General features: G+C 35.8%; 1 protein-coding gene across 1 annotated transcript in view; it reads left to right on the top strand.

The window, feature by feature from the left end:
• The window catches only part of BIRC6 (baculoviral IAP repeat containing 6), a 299,805-nt gene that overhangs the window by 58,562 nt on the left and 215,918 nt on the right, over positions 1-25,325 (top strand). The window contains 5 exon segments of the mRNA XM_082356671.1: positions 7,396-7,577; positions 9,680-9,817; positions 16,426-16,619; positions 19,691-19,802; positions 21,836-21,918. Of these exon segments, the coding sequence (XP_082212797.1) occupies positions 7,396-7,577; positions 9,680-9,817; positions 16,426-16,619; positions 19,691-19,802; positions 21,836-21,918 (709 nt within the window).

Raw genomic sequence — 25,325 nt, 5'->3', positions numbered from 1 at the left:
AAGATTCTTTAGAAGTATGTTGTTTAATTTACAAGTATTTAGAGGTTTCCCATTATATTTCTCTTACTGATTTCTGCTTAAATCCATTATGGTCAGAGAACATACTTTTTATTTGTTTATTTGTTTGTTTTATTGAAGTGTAGCTGTTTTACAACATTGTGTTAATTTCTGCTATACACTGAAGCGATTCAGTTATACATATATACATTCTTTTTTTTAATATTCTTTTCCATTATTGTTTATCATAGGATATTGAATATAGTTTCCCGTGCTGTACAGTAGGACCTTGTTATTTATCCATTCTGTATACAATAGCTAACATCTGCTAACCCCATCCCTCCCCCAATCCCCTCCCCCTTGGCAACCACAAGTCTGTTTTCTGTGTCCGTGAGTCTGTTTCTGTTTTGTACATAGGTTCATTTGTGTCATATTTTAGATTCCACATATAAGTGATATCATATGGTGTTTTGTCTTTCTCTTTCTGACTTACTTCACTTAGTATGATAATCTCTAGTTGCATCCCTGTTGTTGCAAATGACATTATTTTGTTCTTTTCAATTGCTGAGTAGTATTTGATTGTATATATGTACCACATCTTCTTTATCCATTCATCTTTTGCTGGACATTTAGGTTGTTTCCATGTTTTGGCTATTGTGAATAGTGCTGCTGTGAACATAGGGGTGCATGTATCTTTTTGAATAATTTTTGTCTGGATATATGTACAGGAGTGGGATTGCTGAATCATATGGTAATTCTGTTTTTAGTCTTTTGAGGAACCTCCATACTGTTTTCCCTAGTGGCTGCACCAACTTACATTCCCACCAACAGTGTAGGAGGGTTCCCTTTTCTCCACACCCTCTCCAGCATTTGTTATTTGTAGACTTTTTAATTATGGCCATTCTGACCAGTGTGAGGTGGTGCCTCATTGTAGTTTTGATTTGCATTTCTCTAATAATTAGTGATGTTGAATATCTTTTTATGTGCTTATTGGCCATCTGTATTTCTTTTTTGGAGAAATGTCTATTAAGGTCTTCTGCCCATTTTTCGATTGGGTTGTATGAGCTACTTGTATATTTTGGAGATTAAGCCCTTGTCTGTCACATCATTTGCTAATATTTTCTCCTAGTTCATAGGTTGTCTTTTTGTTTTGTTTATGGTTTCCTTTGCTGTGCAAAAGGCTATAAGTTTGATTAGGTCCCTTTTGTTTACTTTCACTTTTATTTCTGTTGCCTTGGGAGACTGACCTAAGAAAACATTGGCACGATTTATTTCACATAATGTTTTCCCTATGATCTCTTCTAGGAGTTTTATGGTATCATGTCTTATATTTAAGTCTTTAAGCCATTTTGAGTTTATTTTTGTGTATGGTGTGAGGGTGTGTTCTAACTTCATTGATTTACATGTGGCCATCCAACTGTCCCAATACCACTTGCTGAAGAGACTGTCTTTTTCCCATTGTATATTCTTACATCCTTTGTTGAAGATTAATTGACCCGGAGGTGTGTGGGTTTATTTCTGGGCTCTCAGAGAACATACTTTTAACTTCACTTCTTGTATATTAAGGTCTGTTTTATGATTCAGGATATGATATGTCTTGATTAATGTTCAGTGTGCACCTGAAATGAATGTGCCTTCTGCTGTTGATAGGTGGAATATTTTTAAAATGTCATTGGTTGATGGTGCTGTTTTCTATCTACTAGCTCTGTCAACTACTGAAACTTGAAGTCTTCAGCTGTAATTATAGATACCTATTTCTCCCTTCAGTTCTGTTAATTTTTGCTGAATGTATTTTGAAGTTCTCCTACGTGTATATATACTTAGGATTGCTTTTTGTTCTTCATGAATTCACCCTTTTATCATGTAATGTCCTCATTTATTCCTGGTGATTTTCTTTGTTATGATCATTGGCTGATCTAAATATAACTATTCCATCTTTCTTTGTTTAATATTTGCATGATATATTTTTTTTCCATCCTTTTACCCTTTTAGAATGGTAAAAGTTTCTTGTAGACATCCTAGAATTGACTTTGTGTGTGTGTGTTTAAATTCAGTTTATCTTTTCATTGACATACTTAGGCCATTTATGTTTAATGTAATTGTTGATATTTTGATTTAGATACTCCAGTTGATTATTTATTTGTTTCCTCTATTCTCTTTCTGCTTTTTTTGGCTTGATTTTTTTTAAAACTTATCTATTGCTTTTGCCTAATTATTTGTATGTGCTTTTGTAGTTACTTGAAGGATTGCAATATGCATACTTTTCTTAGTCTATTTAGAGTCAGTATTTTACCACTTTATTTATTTATTTATTTATTTATAAAGGGAACTTTATTTGTTTATTTATTTGTTTATGGTTGCGTTGGATCTTCGTTGTTGCACGGGCTTTCTTTAGTTGCAGCGAGCGGGGACTACTCTTCATTGCAGTGCATGGGTTTCTCATTGTGGTGGATTCCCTTGTTGCGGAGCACGGCCTGTAGGCACACGGGCTTCAGTAGTTGTGGCACGAGGGCTCAGTAGTTGTGGCTCTTGGGCTCTAGAGCACAGGCTCAGTAATTGTGGCGCACAGGCTTAGTTGCTCCGCGGCATGTGGGATCTTCACGGACCAGGGCTCGAACCTATGTCCCCTGCATTGGCAGGCGGATTCTTAACCACTGTGCCACCAGGGAAGCTCTATTTTACCACTTTAAGTGGAATATAGAAACCATGCCGCCCTATTGTACCCTTCTCTCTTTTAAGTTATGGTTGACTTATTTATTACATATATGTGACATTGAAGACCACCAGACATTGTAGTAATTTTTGCTTTCAGTTGTCAAATATATTTTAAAGAACTGAGGTGAAGAATCATCACTTATATTTACCCAGATATTTATCATTTCTGTTGCTCTTCCCTCATTCTTGATACCCTAAGTTTATTTCTGAATAATTTCCCTTCTCTTTGATGAACTTCCTTTTGTTATTCTATTTGAGCAGGTTTGCTGGCAAAATTTCTCTTTAGTGTTCCCTCATCTGAGAATGTCTTTATTTCACCTTCATTCCTGATGGATATTTTTGTTGAATATAGAATTTCTTTTTTCAGTATTTTAAAAATGGTTCAATTCCTAATGAACCCCATGGTTTTTAATGATAAATATGCTTTTATTGTAATTATTACTTGCTTGTACGTAACATATCCTCTGGTTGCTTTCAAGATTTTTCTGTGTTAGTTTTCAGCAGCTTATTGTGTCTGGCTGTGAATTTTTCACCTACTATTTTTGTGAAATTTCCCCTGCCCCAAAAGAAAATCTGTGCTAATGCAAGTCATTAGTGTCAGTCAGGAGTCTGCAAACTATGGCCTGCCACCTCGGTAGCTCTCAGCCTGTTTCCTGATTTTACAAATAAAATGCTACTGGAACACATACATACCCGTTTATTTACATGTTGCTTTTGCACTACAGTGACAGAGTTGAGTAATTGTGAGAAAGACCATATGTCTTGTGAGGCCTTAAATAGTTACTGTCTGACCTTTTTATAAGAAGCTTGCTGATCTCTGGTATAGTTGGAGGAAATTTGAGTGTTTCTTCTATTAAAATTTTCTGCTTGAATTTCTTTTTAAACTTTATCCATGTAGGGTTCAAAGTCATTTTACAAGTATCTTCTATAGAAAATTCTAACAAGGTGTAACATGTGGTAGAGGGTAGGTGTAAGAGTTTTTCCCCTGTATTTAAAAACCAAAAATGACTTTTTAGCTGACTTTTCTTGAAAATTTAAACATTAGTTAAGCATGACTTATCTTTCTTTGAGAAATTTATTTTCAGACATTTTAAACTCATAAGGCAAACAAAATAAATTTATATTAAATAACTGACTTATGCCAAAATGGGACTTAAGTTTTTTAAAGGTAAACTTGGGAGGTTTAATTTAAGTACAGGTTATAAGTTTTTTATTTTTTATAAATGTATTTATTTATTTTTGGCTGCATTTGGTCTTTGTTGCTGCGTGCAGGCTTTCTCTAGTTGGGTGAGTAGGGGCTACTCTTTGTTGTGGTGCGCGGGCTTCTCATTGTGGTGGCTTCTCTTGTTGCGGAGCACGGGCTCTAGGCGCGTGGGCTTCAGTAGTTGTGGCACGTGGGCTCAGTAGTTGTGGCGCACAGGCTTAGTTCCTCCACGGCATGTGGGATCTTCCCAGACCAGGGCTTGAACCCATGTCCCCTGCATTGGCAGGTGGATTCTTAACCACTGCACCACCAGGGAAGCCCTGTAAGTTTTTTGTTAATGTTATTTGCAGCATTAAAATTTATCGACAGTGTTGCATAGTAATACTACTAAAACCATGAAACAAAGCAATATGAATAAACGTATAACTTAAGAGACAATTACATACAAGCCTTTGAAAAGATGTTTTCTTACTGAGTGACATCCTGGCTCGAACATAGGTTTCTTGGTTTCATCTCTTTTAGGAAACTTTATGCACTTAAAATTGTTATTCTTATAACTAAAAATAAATGTCGATTGTTACCTCTCATTGTGAAACCTGTGCTTGTTTTTTTGCTGTACAAATACTCAGTTCTGGGTCAGACTTAAGCACACATGGATTTCATTTTTATCCCAAGTTAGAGAATTTGTGTCTTTGGTCTTATTTCTTGTTAAGTAAGAAAAGACATGCCCAAACGTGTTAGAAGGTGAAAAGTTCCATAAAACATTCTTTGTTCATTGCAGGATATTTTTTCTTCACAGAAATCTAGAACTTGTTTAGGGGCAGCTGTAAATCAAATGTTGAGCATACTATCAGACTACATTAGCAAAGCTCTTTTTCTCGAAATAAAGTTCTCAGGCTGAGTAAAAGATTCAGAGAAAGAGTTTGTGGTGGGTTGTATAATTCATGTGCACATGGGACCTCAGATTGTGACCTTATTTAGAAATAGGATCTTTGCTAATGTAATTAGTTAAGATGAGGTCACATGAACTCAAAAGAGCCTTTGGGGTAGTATGGCTGATAATAAGTTTACTATCTTTCCGGCGTGTAGTACAGCAAGTCACCGCTTACAAATGGCCTTCTGTAACTCAGATCAAAAAATCGGGAATGGACTCATCTGAATAAACATGGTCCTATATTACATGCTGCTCTGTGGGCATGAAAGACCTCTGAAGAAATTGCCAATAAGGCTACTTGGTCACTGTGCATTACTTTGAGTGCTAATATTGTATAGTATAAGAAGTTCCAAAAAAGTGTTGACTTTTTTTGGTCATGATCTATCGAGGAATTTCTAGTGACATTATATGGAATTCTAGGGTTGCATGGAAACCCAGTTGAAAACCTTTGTGTAGATTCTCATATTTTATACCTCTCTGGGTAAGTTTTAACAAAATAATGGTTTTTACAGTTCCTTACCTAATTACCTATCCCTAAAACAATAAAATAGAATTTGTAGTTTTGTTTCTAAAAATTTTATAGTTATGTGGGGGGGGGCATGGCACATATGGGAAATCTCTACCTTCTGCTCAGTTTTGCTGTGAACCTAAAACTGCTGTAAAAAAAGAATAGGCTATTTTAAAAAATTATAGTTAATGAGTTTTGAAACTATCTTTACAAGTTCTTACATAATTTTACTCTCAGTTCCTATAATGTGTATGATTTCTTGTGATTTTTACCTAGAGGTCAAAAGTGCTAGGTAAATATTCCTGTTTTATTGTATTACAGAGATTATTTTCCTATATGCTAACATATATTTCAAATCAGAAGATCTGGGAATGAACTATAGAAATTCCGTGAATTTTTCTTGCTTTTATGTAGATGATGAATTAGTTCCTAATCAGTTATGTAATGTCTCCGGAAGCTTGAGAGAACTGTAATAATCTGGGATTAAGAAAGCCAACCCTAATATTCATTGATCATAACATGTTTTATAGTTGTCCTGTAGATTGATGAGTAGGACCCTGATTTATCTCCTCTTTTCCGCTTTTGTATCACTAGGCAATAATCATACTACTATCAGGAATGTTCTGTAGCGTTGTGGTGGGGGTTTAGAATAAGGTATACTGGCGGCAGGATTGCTTGCTCCCAGAGAAGTTTCTTCATTAGTGCAATAAAAGTTCACAGTTGATCATTCTTTCAAGTCTTTTTACAGAGACTCTGTATTCATGGCAGAATACTTAACATTAGTCTCCTTATAAATCTCTTATAAATTAAAATGTAGAAATTGATGTTATCTTTTCCAGTATTTTTTGGTATTTAAAGCTTCTGTGTTTTACTGTCTTTCGTAATACTTCTTGAAATTCTACTCTAATTTATTCTGAGATTTTATTTCTGTTAAAATACTCTTCTGATATTGATTCAGCAGAAACTTCAGGGGACATTGATCATCAGTGATAGTTGACTGTTTTTTCAGTGGTAGTTGAACTAGAGACTTTACTAGTTTTCTTAGCTTAGGTTATAACAATTTTCCATAATTTTATCTCAGATATAAAAGCCCTAAAGAACTTTTGAGGTAGTTACCTAGAAACTGTCCACATTGACTTTATGCTTAATGACTTTTGGAAAAAAGAAAAAAAGATGTGAAGAAAATATTGAGTATTTATTTATTTTAATTGAAGTATAGTTGATTTACAATGTTGTACAGTATTGAATATTTAAAATTTTTTTCCACTTTAGTTTGAAGTAGTGTAGTACAAAGAACTTCTCTACAACCTTTACCCAGTTCCACTAATTTTTTTAATTTATATATTTTATTTTTTTAAATTTATTTTTGGCCACGTTGGGTCTTTGTTGCTGCGTGCCAGCTTTCTCTAGTTGCGGCGAGTGGGGGCTACTCTTCATTGCGGTGCACGGGTTTCTCATTGCGGTGGCTTCTCTTGTTGTGGAGAACAGGCTATAGGCACACGGGCTTCAGTAGTTGTGGCTCGCGGGCTCTACAGCGCAGGCTCAGTAGTTGTGGCGCACGGGCTTAGTTGCTCCGTGGCATGTGGGATCTTCCCCGACCAGGGCTCGAACCCGTGTCCCCTGCATTGGCAGGCGGATTCTTAACCACTGTGACACCAGGGAAACCCCCAGTTCCACTAATTTTAATTTTAAATATTTTACCACATTTGCTTATCATTCCCTCACACATACACACATATTACTTTTGCTCTCTTGTGAATAGGTTGCGTATATCATGTTCCTTTACCCTTTACTATTTCCATGTGTATTTCTAAGAATAATGATATTCTCTTATAACAGCAATATAGTTTTCAAGTTCTGATAATTTCATATTATTACTTTAAGCTACAGTACATATTCCAATTTATCAGTTTTAATGTCCTTTAGAGCATTTTTTTTCAGTCAAAGATTATTATATTTAGTTGCCATGTAAACATTTATTTAAAATGAACTATTGGTCTTAAAATCTTAAGTGTTGAATTTTTGTTCTTTTAACAGCTAAACCAGGTGGACAGGTGAAATGTCAGTATATTTCTGCTGTGGATAAAGTTATTTTTGTGGATGATTATGCAGTAGGGTGTAGAAAGGACCTTAATGGAATCTTGTTGTTAGACACTGCTCTGCAAACTCCAGTTTCAAAGCAGGATGATGTGGTTCAGCTTGAATTACCTGTCACAGAGGTAAGTTGAAATGAGTATCAATATGCTTTTCTACTTAATGTAGTTTCAGACTTACTAGCTGTTAAATGAAATTAGGTTGTCCTTTGAGGATATTATATATGTATCCCTATAATAACAAAGAAGTATGAACTGTACAGGTTATACCACTGTAACAGAGGCCCCAAAATACAATGGCTTAAACAAGATAGTTTCTTTCCAGTAACAGTACTGGGCTGAGGTATAGGGACAGCTTTGTTTACCTCAACACTTAGCTTCCATTTCCTGAGTCCAAGACAGCTGCTTCAAGTCTCATTACTTCCCAGTCTTAAGGAAAAGGTGGGCAAAAGGCCAGGGGAGCACACTGGTATTACCCACCCTCCTTCTCTCCTTTTCCTTTCACCTACCTCCCTCATCCTCTCCTTCCCTCTCTTCCCCTCCTTCATTTTTCTTGTTCTCTTTTACAAACTCTTTCACATATGCCCTTTTCATATTTACTCCATTGGCCAGAATTTAGTCACATGGCCACATTAAGCTGAGGTGGTTCTTTTTTCTTTAATATTAAAAAAGAAGGAATAAATAGTAATGGACAACCAGTAATCTTTGCTATGTATCATGTTTCTTAACAATTCCAGTTTAAAATTTCAGCTATATGTATTTTTCTGTGTTACATATTCATTACTTAATTTGTAAGTCTATCCTGACTTAAATCCTTTTGTGTGAGTTGATGTTCATATCATGTAATTTGAAAGTACATTTTTTCAGATTTATCAGATTTTAAATCATCTCAGAATATAAAAGATTATAATGCTGTACTTCCTAATAAAGTGAGATATTATTTCTGTGTTCATCCCAAGTTGTTGATTATTAATTGTTTTGCATTTGGCAGATTGATATGATTAATTGATAAAAATCAATATAGCATATTTCCCATTTTTAGGACATGAAAAGTGTTAATGTGTGAATTTTAAGTGCAGTTTAAATGTTTTATTCCCTCTTTGGAAGGCTTTTTGTAAAAAAAAAGTACCAATGTATATCTACTTAGATTTCATATTTAGTGTCATATCACAGTCATCTAGTATATGTTAATATTGAAAGCATGTTGCTAAAGGTTTGAGTTCTGATAACAGAGTAGCCATCTTTTTGTCATCAGAATATCTGGATCGGGGGCATGTCTAAAATCTTCGGACAGAGAATTAATTAGTTCTACTTGTACTGAACATTTTTTCCTCTCCTACTTTAAGGAACTTAGACCAGGTGATATCTTAATAAAGGGTATATACATCGTAGCCTACAATGAAAGAAGGTATTAAACTGTTGGGTTTTAAAAGGAACTACAGAATTACAATAAAATAGTTGAACATTTATATGAAATGGACCGTCAAGTCAATATTTTTCCTACTACTCTGACCTAAATGCTAGATATTTAGCCAGCTTCTGCCACCTCCTCCACCTTGCCAGCTCATAATATCTGTTGCTGGTCTTCTTTCTTTCTACATAAATAATTACAGCTCTCTTGTTCATGTAGTATTGTTTGTAGTCCTTCCACCATCCCAGGCATCCTTTCTTGCATCACACTAGTTTGTTACTGTCTTGCCTAAAGAATGGGGTCCTGGGTTTGGTTGGATTAGTGTGGATGTGTTCTTTTCCATATATTGCCCAAATATTTCTGTTAACGTAGTTCATATTGAATATGTGGGTAACAATGCAAAGGGCTTTTTTTTTTTATTACCTGCTGACTTAGCGAGTGACCCCTCTTACGATTTTGCATAGTTTGAGTATTTAAAGCTCATTGGAGGACTTTACATTTATGTCTTTACATTTTTATCTCTTTTACTTTTGTTCATGGTTTCAGCTTAGCCAGTTTTTTCTATCTTGCTTTGGCTTATAAAAGCTTCTATGTACTAAAACTTTACTATGTGGTACTACACTGAATACATTGCTTTATCTCATTTAATTTTGTAACAGCCCTTCAAGTCATTATTTGATTTAACTAAGTTTGTTTAAAAAACGTAAAAGTAGGAAGCTTTAGTATAGTACCTATCAGAATTAAAATATTTGTATAAGAATCTGAATTTAACATTTTTAGTTGTGGTTAATTTTTTGTGATCATCTTTTTTATTTAGGCACAACAGCTCTTATCTGCATGTTTAGAAAAGGTAGATATTTCTAGTACGGAGGGTTATGATTTGTTCATCACACAGCTCAAAGATGGTTTGAAAAATACATCTCATGAGACTGCAGCAAACCACAAAGTTGCTAAGGTAAGAAGTTAAAAAAAAATTACCTTGTTTGGGGTTATAATAGAACACCTCTATACTTTTGCCTTTCTCCGTCCTCCCCACACTGATGACTAAGGATGTCTGTGGGAGATGGTGCTTTGAATTAAATCCTTGGATATATTTCATTAATTTTTCTGTGTTTTTCTTTTAACATCTTTTCTAAGCTGTAAATGTAGTACATATACAATTTTTATATTGAAGGTATAAAAGGTAGAAGGTAAAAGCTATCTTTCTAAAAATAACTTTTGCATCTATAAATATCTTTTTTTCTCGAGTACAGTTGAAATTATACTAAAATATTGTGATGTACTGTCTTAGCCTGTTTGGGCTGCTATAACGGAATACCACCGACTGAGTGATATTTCTTCTGCTGAAGTCCTTCTTCCTGGGTCATAGCTGGTACCTTCTCACTGTGTCCTTACATGGTGGAAAAGGCAAGGGATCTCTCTGGAACCTCTTTTATAAAGAGGACTCCACCCTCATGCCCTAGTACCTCCCAAAGGCCCTACTTACTAATAACCCTCCCCTTTGGGGGTTAGAATTTCAACAGATGAATTTTGGGGGGACACAAACATTCAGATTATAGCATATACCATGCTTTTTTTCATTGAAGGATGTATCTTGAGTATCTTTTCATATCAGTCCTCATAGATCATCTGTATTCTTCCTAATATTTACATTGAAGTTTATTTTTATAGATTTACCATGATTTTATGAACCCTTATTTCATTGATGGGGCATTTTTATTTAGTAAAACAGAAATCATACTGTGTATTTCAACAGAGAGAATTTACTGTAAGGAATTGACTTAATATGTGTATGAGAACTGAAAAAGTGCAAAGGAAACCCTGAAGTAATACACAGATGGTACCTATGGGAATCAGCACTCACCTCAGTCTGAAGGAACAAGAGGTTAGGATTTTTAGAACCTAGATACTTAAAAACTTAGAGAATAGGCCCCATGGGTCTGGGACTCAGACTTCTGAGGAGGAGTTGTTATCCAGTAGGTACCTCAGGAGCTTGGAGGTTGGAACTTGATGAACTGAGCCTCATATTTCTGAAGAGAGATGCTACTAGGCTAATGTTAGTGCCTCTGAGGGAGCTCTGTGAAACTGGTCCTGGGAATGCTAAGAAAACAAAACAAAAAACCTCTAGAGACCAGAAGAATCACCAGGTCCTTTGCTAAAACAATATTGATAGCAATGACAAGTAATAGCAAGGAGCAAGTTTTTCTCCCCTCATCATGCTTTCCAGTTTCCATCCTGTGTTCCTTTTGTCAGAACTTAACAGCCAGGAAACTGGTTGGCAAAGAAGAAATAATAGTTTACAGAATCCCAGCCCAAACATGATGGAGAAGAGAGAAAAGGGTAGGTTTGGACCCGAGAGACAGTAGTTTAATAACTGGCACATGCCACTCCTTTGGCTACTCAGCATCTCCATACATACCATCTATATGTGTTTGAACTTTCATACAACAAAAATATTATGCTTTTACTTAACAAGACGTACTGTTCCTTTTTACAAATGAAGATATTCTCTCCCCGTCCCCAGAACAGACACAAAGTTCCAACAGATATTTTATCCATCCCTAGGTGATATTAACTACTCCTAAAATTTATAGTTTCAAGTGTTTAGGTAACAGAACCGTGCTACCTAAAGACTAAATTAATTACAACCAAAAATTCTTACGTAAAATAATGTCTATCTCTCTGTATCTATCTAAATATATATTCATCTATCATTTATGTAATAAGGGAAGAAAATATATTTAGTTGCTGTATCCCTCAGTTCTATAATGGTCTGTAATATCAAGAGGATATATTTGATATTTACAGCCTCTTTCTTCTGCCTATTCCGTATTCCCTTTGTCCTCAGCCAGCACCTCAACTGGTCAGGTGTCTTTACATGGTCAAGTGACTCAAGGCTTCACTCTTGCAGGATCCAAATCTTCTGTGGTACTGTGTTAAGTTGTACTTGTCCTTTCACTGTTACTATTGGATGTGGAAGAGCTTAGAAGCACCCTAGAGAATCTCCTGGATTGTAATTAAGTTCTCCTTGCTCCTGTTATTTAGCATCAATCCAATTTCCCTGTGTCTGTCAGTTTTCATCATACCAACCAGTAGAATAAGCACCTTCTTTGCCTGATGATTCAGTGACAAGAGGAACCCAAAATTGCTGGGTAGCAGTATCAACACCTAATTCAATGGAACCATTGTACCCTTGGTGGAACATTCCTTCCTCGACACAAGACCTCTAGAGCCTAGAGCTTAAAAAAAAAGTCTTTGAACGGATTATTACGTATAATAGCAACCCTGCTAGGAGAAACTGTGTCATGTGTTTTTTGCTGATTGAGAGCATATACATAATCCTGTAAGGCAGAACTCCAGACTTTCAGATGTCTCTCTCAATTAGTACTGAAGATGAGTCTTTGGTAAGGCATCACACCTTTTTGTCAGGTCAGCTCCTTCTGTATGATACCCTGGTAAGACCAGTCAATTTCATGGGCAAGAGCCCATTGCTGCCTTTTTTTTTTTTTTCCTTTGAAGTGCTTTCTTGGTCAGAAGCAAAAAGCAAAGTTGTATGGAATACTTTGTTGGTACATAAGCCATTCTGTTAGTCCACAGTAGTGGTTTAATATTATGGCAGAGCATTGTGGGCAGAACATATAAATGCACATCCAGAATACGTGTCTATTACAGTGAAGACAAATTGCTACCCAGTCTGTGACTGAAGGAATCCAATATAATCAACCTGCAATCAGATAGTTGGCTCTTTCTTCTGGATAATGGTGTCATATTGGTGGCTCAGCTTTGGTATTTGCCATTGGCAGGTTAACCTGCCATTAGCCTGCTCAGTCCTGGTGAGAGGAAGTTAATGTTGGGCCTGTACGTACCTTCTGTCTCTGTTGCCATGGCATTTTGCATACAGGTCCATTGAGCAAGCACTGGAGTGGCTATGGCCAGAGGGTGAGTGACATTCATATAGTGTGTATAATTTGCCCATCTCCTCTAGAATGGATGCCTTTTTTTAAAAAAATTATTTATTTATTTATTTTTGGCTGTGTTGGGTTTTCGTTTCTGTGCAAGGGCTTTCTCTAGTTGCGGCAAGCGGGGGCCACTCTTCATCACGGTGTGCGGGTCTCTCAGTATCGTGGCCTCTTTTGTTGCGGAGCACAGGCTCCAGACACACAGGCTCAGTAGTTGTGGCTCACGAGCCTAGTTTCTCCGCGGCATGTGGGATCTTCCCAGACCAGGACTCGAACCCATGTCCCCTGCATTAGCAGGCAGATTCTCAACCACTGCGCCACCAGGGAAACCCTAGAATGGATGCCTTTTGATGAGCATTCACGTATTTCACAAATATTTTCACACTGTGTTTATTTTGAGAGGTCTGTCCAAAGACCTTAACCCTTGACTTCCTTGTTAACAATCTTCCAATCCTGATCCTTCCAAATTCCTGAACATCTAGCCAAAACATTAGCTACTGTCCATTAATCATTGAGGACCTTTACTTCTGGCCAACTCTCAGTCCAGACAAAGAGAACAGCCAAATGAACTGGTTGAAGTTCTGACCACTGAGAAGATTTCACCTTCACCACTGTCCTGATTGGGACTGTGATGCTGCAGCCATCCACTTTGGGATGGTACCAACATAATGTGCAGAACCATCTGTATGTCACAGCTAAAGGTTTTCTTCCTCAATTATCTCATCATAAGGAGTTCCCTCTGAAGCCATCAACGTGGAATGAGAAAGGAGTCATAAAGAGTAGGTATTGTGGAAATCTGAGCTACTTGATTATTCAGCTGGTTCAAAATTGAATTGCCTTTTGGATTTCTCAAGACTGATTTCTTATAAACCACTTAATGAAGGCTAGCCCTCATACCCAGTATTATGGTTTGGTGTGTCAGATAACACCTAGTTTGTGGTGAACAACTCTGATTGCATAGACATTTGTCTCATGGGTAGGTATTTCTATCAGGGACTACTAAGAAGCCAGGAGCTGTTTCTCAAAAGGAGAAGAGTTATTTACAGGAACGGGCATGGCTTTGCCCTAGCGTTCTGCTACGTGATTGTCCCAGAGACTCCTGATAGGATCTTTACTTGCGACAGACACTTCTAGTGTCATTGAATATGCTCACAAGGTACAAGTGGTAGAGCATCTTGCAATTCAGCCTGGACATGCTACAGAGCTTCTTGTGCCTTATGTATTATGTGATAATTGAGTTAGAGCAGCATACTCAAATATGCTGAACACTGGGGTCCAAAATCCACTTAGGCCCACCGAGCATTGTGCCTCTTTTCATTGTTTGCCTTTACAAGTTATAGTAACTTATCTTTCACCTTGGAGGAAATATCCTGACATGCCCAGACTACTGGACCTTTAGAAACTTCAAAGAGATTGTAGGACCCTGAGTTTTTCTGGGGATTATTGATTCTCTCTGGCTTGCATGTGTCTTACTAAGGCACTTAAGTTCCTTGCTACTTCCCCCTCATCTGGACCAGTTAGTGTGATGTTACTAATGTAGTAGACCGAGGTGGTGACCTGCAGAATGTTAGGTTGATCAGGATCTCTACAGACTAGATTATGGTAAAGAGCGTGAGTCCTAGGGTAAGACTGTGCAGATTTATTGTTTTTGCCAGATAGAAGCAGTCTACTTTTGGATGGCCCTAAAAATTAGTATAGACAAAAAAGTATTTGACAGAATTGTAGCTGCCTACAAAATATCAAGGGATTTGTTGATTTGCTTCAGTAAAAATACCTCATCTGGAACAGCAGCTACAGTTGAAGTCATCACCTGATTTTACAGTCCACAGTCATTCTTCAAGATCCATTTACGTTTGCATGGGCCAAATAGGTCAGTTAAATGGAGGTGAGATAATTTGATTACCCCTGTATCTTTCAGGTCTAGTATAGTGACATTAATCTCAGAAATTTCCTCAGGATGTGGCATTGCTTTTGTTTAGTAGCTTTGTAGAAAAAATGAAAGTTCTAGGGGCTTCCACTTGGCCTTTCTTACTTTAGTAGTCCTCCAAGAGGATCAGAGAAACAGTGTAGGAATTTTTCTAGTTGCCTATTCTATTTCTCTTTCAGTTGTACATTTGGGAAGTAGAGAAATAGCTACGAGATAGGTCTGGGGATCCACAGAGCTCATTGAGACAGCTTCGGGCCAAAATTCCACCAATCACTTCACCATCATGTCCCCACTTTCACTAGTGGACCACAGTGATGTTTTAGGTCAGTTCAGTGTTACTATCTTGTGATGCCTGAAAGATCACAATATTTTCTCTTCCCTAGTGCACAGTGACTACAGTGAATGCCCACAGGTGCCTTTGGGGAAGGCTTGGAGTATGATTTGCAGTGTAGAGTTGGGGCATTGTTGTAGGGTCCTTTCTCAAGGGGATTTGGCCTCCCTTTCAACCAAGAGGCTCTGGGTCTATGAGCAGATTAGGTCTAGAAACAAAGTAAGAGCTTCTCTCTCTCTGTCTCTTAGGTAATTGAAGTCATGTTTCTGGCCACAAGTTTTTCCAGTAATATAGATGAGTAGTAATTTAGTAGGCTGCCTAGAGTGTATTAGACAGGATGGAAACCATTCATAGGCAAGCAGGAACAGGATATAAAGATGAAATTACTTTATAGACTTATTTCTCTTGGAGATTAAGACTTAGCATTTTTTGCAGTCTAACTTCTTGAGTAATTATTTTAATATTAAATAATTGTAGTTAACATTTATTGAAGGCTTACTCTGTTAGACACTGTACCAATCCTCACTTGAATTCTTGTGAAAACATTATGTGAATAGGTATTTGTTTTTTCCCATTTCACAGAAGCAGGAAATTGAAGTTAATTTGACAAGGGTCTCATGGTTGATGGAGAAGCTGGGCTTAGAATCCAAGTCTGTGTGACAATAAGGTCTATGCTTTAGATACTTTGCTGGATTATGGTGACAACAAAAAATACAACATCTGAAGTAAATCTTCATATAACCCAGTAGTGATGAATTGTACAACTATATATTTATGAGTGGAGATATTTAAGTGCCTAGTTTATGCTTAACATTGTGTATGTGCTGGAGGAATGTGAAAAATGACAGATGATTTTATTTATTTAAAATTTTAATTTTTATTTATTTATTTTTACATCTTTATTGGAGTATAATTGCTTTACAATGTTGTCTTAGTTTCTGCTGTACAACAAAGTGAATCAGCTGTATGTATACACATATCCCCATATCCCCTCCCTCTTGAGCTTCCCTTCCATCCTCCCTATCCCACCCTTCTAGATCGTCAAAAAACGTTGAGCTGATCTCCTTGTGCTATGCAGCAGCTTCTCACTACAGATGATTTTAGTTATCCTTAATTGTGGATGAGATATGTAAGAAGATGTGCTACCATTTGGTTCTAAACTTTCTTTTTCAGGATGGTTAGTTTCATTTTTTATGTAATTGCAGGTTCTTACTTTAAATGATAAATTAATGGAGTAAACTCACTTGAGACTGTAAATAGTTCTTTATCTTATAATGTATAAGTCATGGTTTTGGTGAAAACTATTGAGTATGTTTTCCTTTGCTTACACTCCTGTTCTGTTTCAGTGGGCCACAGTTACATTTCATCTTCCTCATCATGTGTTGAAGTCCATTGCCAGTGCCATTGTGAATGAACTTAAGAAAATAAATCAAAATATTGCTGCCTTACCTGTGGCGTCCTCAGTGATGGACAGATTGTCTTACCTCTTACCTAGTGCACGTCCAGAACTTGGGGTGGGGCCAGGTCGTTCTGTGGACAGGTATGACCTTGCTTATAAAAAGATGTGACAGTGAGATTGAATTGATAAGTTTTTTGATTAACAAAGAATAACTGTAAAATTTGATTGTGATTTTAAAAATTTCAGAATATTTTTGAAAACCACTCAGATTTTTATTTCTCTTAAAATACTGAAGTAAAGTAAACTACTCCTTGACTTGTTGTTAAACAATTTCTTTTGGTGCCTGGAAAGTATTTAAAGGGATTATGAAACTATATTTTTAAAATTCCATCTTTGTATTTGCTTAGTAAATATTTGAGTCAACTTAAAAATATTATAATTATTAAATATATATGAATTATTTTGCCTTGATGAAATTTTGTGACCTTTGGCATAAATTTTGGTAAATTAAAAGACTCTGCCAGAATCTGAATATAAGAGCCATATATTATTTCCTACTTAAAAAATGAACAGAGTTAAAAAAGCAATTAGGGCAATTTTGTGGGGTTTTTTTTTTTTTTTTTTTCTAGGGCAATTTTGAATTAAGATTTTTATGCTGCCTGCCCTGGATTTAAACAGAGTATTATAAAAAACCATACCTCAGTCATTATTTTCTTCACTAGAGATTTATTGGAGTTCTGCTTTGTATAGAACTAACTAAAAAGTCAGTAATGCATTCATTGAAAAACTTAAATGATTTGTTATTTGAAATAAAATTTATCAGTACTGAAGTTTAGAAATGCTTTACTGAGATATTAAATTTAGCAGTTTTGATAAATTCACATTTCCCTTTCCATGTAGCACTTTACATTTTCACTTTTTCATTGAATGTGAATTGTAACTGCCTTTGCTGTTTTCTGAAGTACATTTATAAAGAGTACATGCTGATGTAGCAAAAATATTACTGAATGAGTTAACCTTTAACTTCTGTTATCTTAAGTATTGCTCCCCCCAGTCCCGCCCCGCCTGCTGCACTGTGCGGCTTGTGGGATCCCGGTTCTCTGACCAGGGATTGAATCCGGGTCCCTGGCAGCAAAAGCACGGAGTCTCAACCACTGGGCAGCCAGGGAATTCCTGTATAGCTCTTATATTAGTTTGCGATATTTATTAGTTTATCCTTTTGTAAACTGAAACTGCTTAATCAATTGCCCTTTTTTTGTTAAGTGATTTTATTATTATGTAAATAACTTCTCTTGGTTGTTAACATTTGGGAAGAATTTTTGTATTCCATAGTAATATTGCTATGTCTAACTTTTGGGCAAAATGTGGAGACTTTCATTTTTAATCTTATTAACTGTCAGATGATATGTGCTGTGGCTATCATTAAAATGTTCTTTGGAATATGTCCGGAGAGGGGGAGAAAAAGGAAAAGTATGTATTTAGAATAAATGTTTCTTATCTGAGAGACATGCCTATTTTGAGATTATAATTTCAGAGCTATTTTCTTTGCAATCAGTAGGAGAGTATCTAAAGAACTCAGTGCAAGCTGTCGTAAATGGTTTATTTTAGAAAATGCATTCATTAGATGGGATTTTCAGTGTTTCTGGAGGTGTTAAAATGTCTCAAAGTATTAATTTTGATATAGCCTGTGGTGTTTATTTCATTAAATATGAATCTAGGAACCTTATGAAAACCTTGATGAGCTCTGTTGGAGGTTTGAGTAAGGGTCTACTAGATGCTATTGCTGTTTTGTTTGGTAATATAACTAAATGGACAGGTTTTCTGTTTTGAGACTGACACAGATCTTTCAAGACATCTATAGCCTGTAGATGATAAAACTTTTCTAACGCAACAATTTTTTTTTAAAATTTCATTTATTTATTTTTGGCTGTGTTGGATCTTTGTTGCTGCGTGAGGGCTTTCTCTAGTTGCAGTGAGTGGGGACTACTCTTCGTTGCACGGGCTTCTCATTGTGGTGGCTTCTCTTTTTGCAGTGCACAGGCTCTAGGTGCGTGGGCTTCAGTAGTTGTAGCACACGGGCTCAGTAGTTGTGGCACACAGGCCCTAGAGTGCGCGGGCTTCAGTAGTTGCGGCGCGTGGGCTCAGTAGTTGCTGTGCACGGGCTCTAGGGTGCATGGGCTTCAGTAGTTGGGGTGCACAGGCTCAGTAGTTGTGGCTTGCGAGCTCTAGAGTGCAGGCTCAGTAGTTGTGGCGCATGGGCTTAGTTTCTCCACGACATGTGGGGTCTTCCCGGACCAGGGATTAAATCTGTGTCCTCTGCTTTGGCAGGTAGATTCTTAACCACTGCACCACCAGCGAAGTGCCTGTTTTTCTTTTTTTTCAAATCAGAACACAACTATGAGTTAAACCTAAAGCTCTCTAGCAATATTATAGGAAACCATGCACTAATTTAAGGGAAGAATTTAAAGAAAAGTATTTTTCTGGTCTCTTTGTGATGACCTTTACCACTTTCTCTCTCTTTTTAAAAATCAGTTGCCCTTCTGTGTTAGGAAGAGGAAGCTCTGCTTATCAGTCCTTTCTTATTTGAAGCTGTTTGGACTTTTTCTAATTTTGGTAGTCTCCTTTAAAAAGATACTCTAGTATTGTTAAAGGTTTACTCTTAGTGAGCTAATGTATTTTAATGAAAACATATGTGAAGATTTCTTTTTTTTGATAATTCCCTGGAGAGTACAAGTTTCCTGGAAAAGGATTTCTCTGGAGAAAGAACATATAAATTGCTTTCTACTTAAAAAAAAAAAAAATTAAACTAGAATATACTTTCTCAATATGGTTGAGATAAAACTACCATTCCTTTGGTTGTGGTTTTATCCATTTTTGCAAAACTTGTCACACGATGAAAGTGTAGGGTTCTCTGCCTCTGCATTTGCAGATTTTCTGCTCTCTGATTGCTAATTGTGCAACATTGGTTAATTTAATCTCCCCGGGAATTGTTTATCAGTTGTAGCTATCTTATCACGTTTCTTTTTTCCCTACTCTGTTCAAGGGAAGTTCCTAAAACTGATCATTTTTAATTTAAAATACAAATTTGAATTGTAATTAGACATTCCCAGTTTGTGTTGATAATCCAGTAAACTTTTTTCTTCAGTGGTAGATAGTAGTGTCACTGTAATTTGATGCCTAACTTCGGTTACATAAAGTTTGTTTACTTTTAGATCATTGATGTATAGTGAAGCTAACAGACGGGAGACATTTACCTCATGGCCTCATGTAGGCTATAGATGGGCACAGCCAGATCCCATGGCTCAAGCTGGATTTTATCATCAGGTAAATAAGGCTGTCAAAAATTTCTTTTCAATATGACTTTGTAGCCTTTAGTAAAATTGTCAACATTTTAATACTTTTTCAGTCATTATACTAGTTTATGCACCCAGGTTCTGTGCTTGTGCGTATGTATGTAATGTGAGTTTTGTTCTTATACCTTTGATCTTAATACTGACTGGCTGTTTCCTATGTCACATACTGTGTATGAAAGGGGGAAAACATTAAAAAAAAGTAACCAATAACTGAGTTAATGCTTTATAACTATTTTCTTTCAGATTATATATATGATAACTATGATATATAATATGTTTATGTATACAATTAATCAACAAACAGGCAGTATTCTCCAGATTTGTGTCTTGAGAAGTGTTCTCTCTGGGTGTGTGTTTATTTTCAGTTTTGACTTAATGCATTCATAACAGAGTAGTATGTGTTAGGGTAATGCAATAAAAGCAATAATGCATTGCAGTTACTCTTGAAATTTTAATTTTATTGGGATTAAAAAATTACCCATATATTAGATAACTATGGAAGCAGCATTGTGGGTAGTACAGTGTGACTTGAATACATATGTATTGAAGAATTGATTAAGAAATTATGTAGAAAGAGAAAGAATTAGGGAAAATAGTCATGGTTTTATGTAGGAAAAGAGGAGGGTGTACAGGTAAGGATGAGTGTGACAAAAAGACATGGGAATGGGACATTATAGAAAGCTTCGTGGAGCTAAAGTAGAGGAAGTTAAGAAAAATGAGTTTAGATGGGCATAATAAACCAGTTAAAGGAAACTTCAGCTGAATAATGTAGACTGGCTTACCACTGCTTTGCCATTGCTAAAGAAGCTGAGAAATCTAATAATTACATGTCAATTTACATAAATCATGCATATTTAATTTTAGAACTAAATTAAACTTTGAATACATTGAAGTTACTGTCATAAAGAATCTTAAGAGTGATTATTCCTTTGTTATCCTGAAGTGTTCTTGAAGTATCTTAAACTAAGATTAAATCAGAAAACCATATATATTTGAAGATTTTATTCAGAGTTTGTCAAATTTCCAGTTAAAGGTAGATTTATTTGGAGACTGGCTAATATTAAAATCACTGAATATGTTTTCCTAAGTTAAGGATTGAATAAGGACTATTTTTCCTAATAATTTATCTTCTTCCTTCTTATTTGGTGTCATTTCCTAAAACAGTCTGTTAGGTGATACCTTGATATTTTTTCTGTTGAGCTCTTGTTCATTGTATTCCTTTTTTTTTTTCCTTTTGGCCGCGCCATGCGGCTTGTGGGATCTTAGTTCCCTGACCAGGGATTGAACCTATGCCCCCTGCATTGGAAGCACGGAGTCTTAACCACTGGACTACCAGGGAAGTCCCTGTATTCCATTTTTGCAAAGATCAAATCATAGGTTTTCTAGAATCTTCTACCTGTATTAGGTGCTGATTATTCTCAGTCTTCTAAAAAATATAATATATTTACACCTGTAGACATAGTAAGTGCTAAGTAGAGTAAGTGTTCAAAAATATTAATATTAGTTTTTAGAGGTATATTTCAGTTCAGATTTAGATTTTATATATATATAAATGTCATTTTGTCATATGTGTCTTACTTAAAGAATGTTACCTTAATTACGTTCACTAGTTTGCTTTTCCATTTTTCTTGCCCTTTCTTATGTACTAGTATAGAATTCAGTTTTTAATAATAAACCTGTTAGACTATTTCCTTTCATATACTTAACTATATTTAAAATACTTTAGTAATACAATTAGAAGATGCTAGATCAGAGATTGAGGATGTGTGTGTCTCCATATTTGATTTAGTGGTCATTTGCTGATGAAACATAATTTTTCAAGTAAGGCAGCAAATTTATAAACATTTGGGGATTAAAAGTGTATTGTTGAGGCCTAATAGTATAGGCTAATTTTCTTTTCCTCAATATGGAATTTTACCTAAAATTATGAACTTATTTAGAAGAGTTTTTATTAAGCAATTTTAATATTGATAAACCTTTTCTGTCTTCTTTATAAATTTGCAGCCTGCCTCATCTGGAGATGATAGAGCCATGTGTTTTACTTGTAGTGTATGTCTCGTCTGTTGGGAACCTACTGATGAACCTTGGTGAGTCTTGATATTTCTGAATGTAATAAGCTAAGTTCTATAAATGTGCTTCTAAATTTTATTTTTCTGATATCTGTATATTAATATTCTTGCCTTTTGTCATCTTTAGTTTTGCCTCTGTCCTAAGAGAATGAGGTAATGCTGTCTATGCTCTGTCACATCACTTGGCATACAGGATCTCTAATGTGTGACTTTCCAAGATGTGTACATGGGAGAAGTGCCAAAGAATGGAACTAGACTCTGACTGAAAACTAGAAGGCTATGATAAAATAAGTTTAAAAAGCATGATTAAATTCAGCAGTTTAGCCTTGTTCTTTTGAGGGCAGGTCATCAATAGGGAATCCACGGAGGAGGGCCTTTATGATTTACATTTCTAATTTTGAAGTAATTCTAGGGGGTCTGTGGTGGTTTTGAATTCTAGTGCATGAAAGTTTAGAACTTGGTTAAACAATAGAGATCATGTATTGGAACCTCATTTTTAGAAATAACTACTCTGAGGCCCTATTAATAGAAATAGTGGGACTTCCCTGGTGGCGCAGTGGTTAAGAATCCACCTGCCAATGCAGGGGACGTGGGTTCGAGCCCTGGTCCGGGAAGATCCCACATGCTGTGGGGCAACTAAGCCCGTGCGTCACAACTACTGAGCCTGTGCTCTAGAGCCCGTGAGCCACAACTACTGAGCCCACATGCCACAACTACTGAAACCTGCATGCCTAGAGCCCATGCTCTGCAACAAGAGAAGCCACCACAGTGAGAAGCCTGCGCACTGCAACGAAGAGTAGCCCCTGCTCGCCGCAACTAGAGAAAGCCCGCACGCGGCAATGAAGACCCAATGCAGCCAAAAATAAATAAATAAATAAATAAATAAAATAGTAATAATAGCAAATATTTGTATAATATGGTTTACTAGGTACCATCCTATGCATTTTATATATTTTAACTCATTTAATTCTCACATTAGCTTTATGAGGTAGGTATTATTATCATCTCCATTTTATAGGAGGGAATTGAGAATATTCTCCAGTTTAATCCTTACAGTCACTCTATGAGATAAGAATTATTATACCATTTTAAAATAAAAAAAATAAAATTTGGTGAAGAGCATTTGGCTAGTAAGTCATGGAGCCAGGATTTGGTTTTAAGATATACCACTTATTTTGTACTGTAATTAGTTCGAGATCTCTGAATGTTAATCAGCTGATGTAAACTTGCTAAAGCCTATTAGAGTGTGCATGTGGATTCCAGGTTGCAGTGGGAAATACTGAAAATATGAAAAATTGAAATTTCATCTGCTGACTGAGAGTTGACTATGAGCAATTTCCAATTTAGGTTAAGGTTCTGTTTGGAATTTAGTCTTTTCCCCTAGAAACCATCTTTATATATATAGCAACCATTTTAACATGTATATTTTAGTTTCTTAGGCTGATCCTCAAAAAGTTATTTAACCCACACCTGAAAAATTATACCATTACATTATAGAATGTATCTTTATTCATAAATATTTTTCTGTGGGAAAGTTGATTCAGATTTCCAACTTGGGCTGTTTAAAACCCATCTTTTCTTGATATGGTCAGGAAATCAAGGGTTCTACCTTTTCTTTGCCCTGGGATTCAGGATTCCTCAAACTCTTAAACAGTTGGTAGAGTCTCTGAGGGCCTAGGGCCAGTGCTCCAAATAGATAGAGGGAATGGGATTGATGGGGGCTGGGGAACTGAGCCTGTGTACCTTCTGAAACTGAAAGGAGGAAAAGAATGAAGATTTTTCATTTTTAGGGGAAGATGGGACTCATATTTTGATGGTGGGAGTTGATAGAGCCACTTTGGAGGGAGATAGAACTTTAAAAAAATAAAATAAAATGGACCCCTTATTATCTAGCAGTTCCACTTCTAATTTACACTAGAGAATTAATTGCTCTTGTATGCAAGGAAGCACAAAATGGTCATGGTAGTGAAAAACTGGAAAATCTTACATGCCTCTCAGGAGGGGACTAGCTAAATAAAATATATTCATGTAATTGACTATGATCCAACAGTTAAAGGAATGAACAGTTAGCTCTCTATTAATCACCAGTACCTTTTAGATATGTTATTGTATCAAGAAAGCTGTTGTAGAATGATTCATATAATAATATTGTTTATTTAAAATGAAAAAAACCCATATTTTCTGAATGTACATGTATGTGTATAAATTTATAAATATATTTTAGAAGTGTATTAAATTTGTAATAGTGGTTACCTGGAGGTGGGATAGGAGATTACTGGGGGTGGATATTATAACCGAAGTGGGTCTTTTGCTGTATTTCAGATAGTCATATGTCACTTGCGTAAATAAAATTTTAATTAAAAAGTTAAAACTCAGGTTAAGAGAGAAAGATGGAAAGAGGAAAAATACCCTAGGGTTTGGCTGTGAGGGAATCCAGTTCAGATATCATGTGCCTGCAGATGCCATGTAAAAGCATTAACGTAAGACGCCTTGTGTACTGTAAATTGTCCAGGATTTATATATGGTTATAGGTAAGTTGTAGGTGCAGTGTAAAAAGAAATATGTATACCCCATGGAATATTTTACAAGTATAGCTTTCCTTTCTTTGACATGGAAGTATAAAAATGGGTTTTAAAAAAACCCTCTTTGTTTTGGTGGTAGCATTCTCACATTTCAAATAATGCCTTGTAATTACAGCTAGTGAAAGTTTAAAAAAAAAAAAAAAAGAATAACCAAAAAGAAATAAAGTAGTCACAAAGTTGGGCAGATAATTTTTCAGTGTTAAGCTGATCCTGCTTTAAATATTTGAGAAAATTTTTTAAGTCAGTATACCAGTCTTGATCTGAGGTCCTAGTATTTTATTCTTATTACACATATTAGGGTTTTCTAGTAAACTAACATTTCATTTTGCTCAGTAAGTATTTATGTGAAGGAAATAATGTACAAGCTATAGACATTATCCAAGTTTCTTTGAAGTTATTTGTCTGATGGAGTCTGATAGTGAATGTGAAAGGTGTATCTCTGTGTTTTTAATATATGTCATTTTATCCATACTCTAGAGATCTTTCTGCTTTCAGGTCTTTACTAAAAAAGTTTTTTGCAGTATGAATAGCATTTATAGAGTTTTATTGTATGCTGTTTATAGCTGTGGCCACTGTTATATAGATAGGTGGGTCTGTATCTACGTATGGATTATTATTTATTTATTTTAGAAACAGCTTTATTGAGATACCTTTGACATGTAAAAATTACATACATTTAAGGTGTACAATCTGATGTTTTAGTATATATACACAATGTGAAAAGATCACCATAATCAAGTTAATTAACATATCCATCACCTCTAATAGTTACCAGTTTGTGTGTGTTTGTGTGTTAAGAATATTTAATTCAAGATACATCCTCTTCACAAATTTCAAATATAC

This window comes from Balaenoptera borealis (assembly GCF_965194805.1).
Source record: "Balaenoptera borealis genome assembly, chromosome: 15".
In the NCBI taxonomy this organism is placed as follows: Eukaryota; Metazoa; Chordata; class Mammalia; order Artiodactyla; family Balaenopteridae; genus Balaenoptera; species Balaenoptera borealis.
This window is presented reverse-complemented; position numbering and strand designations above follow the sequence as displayed.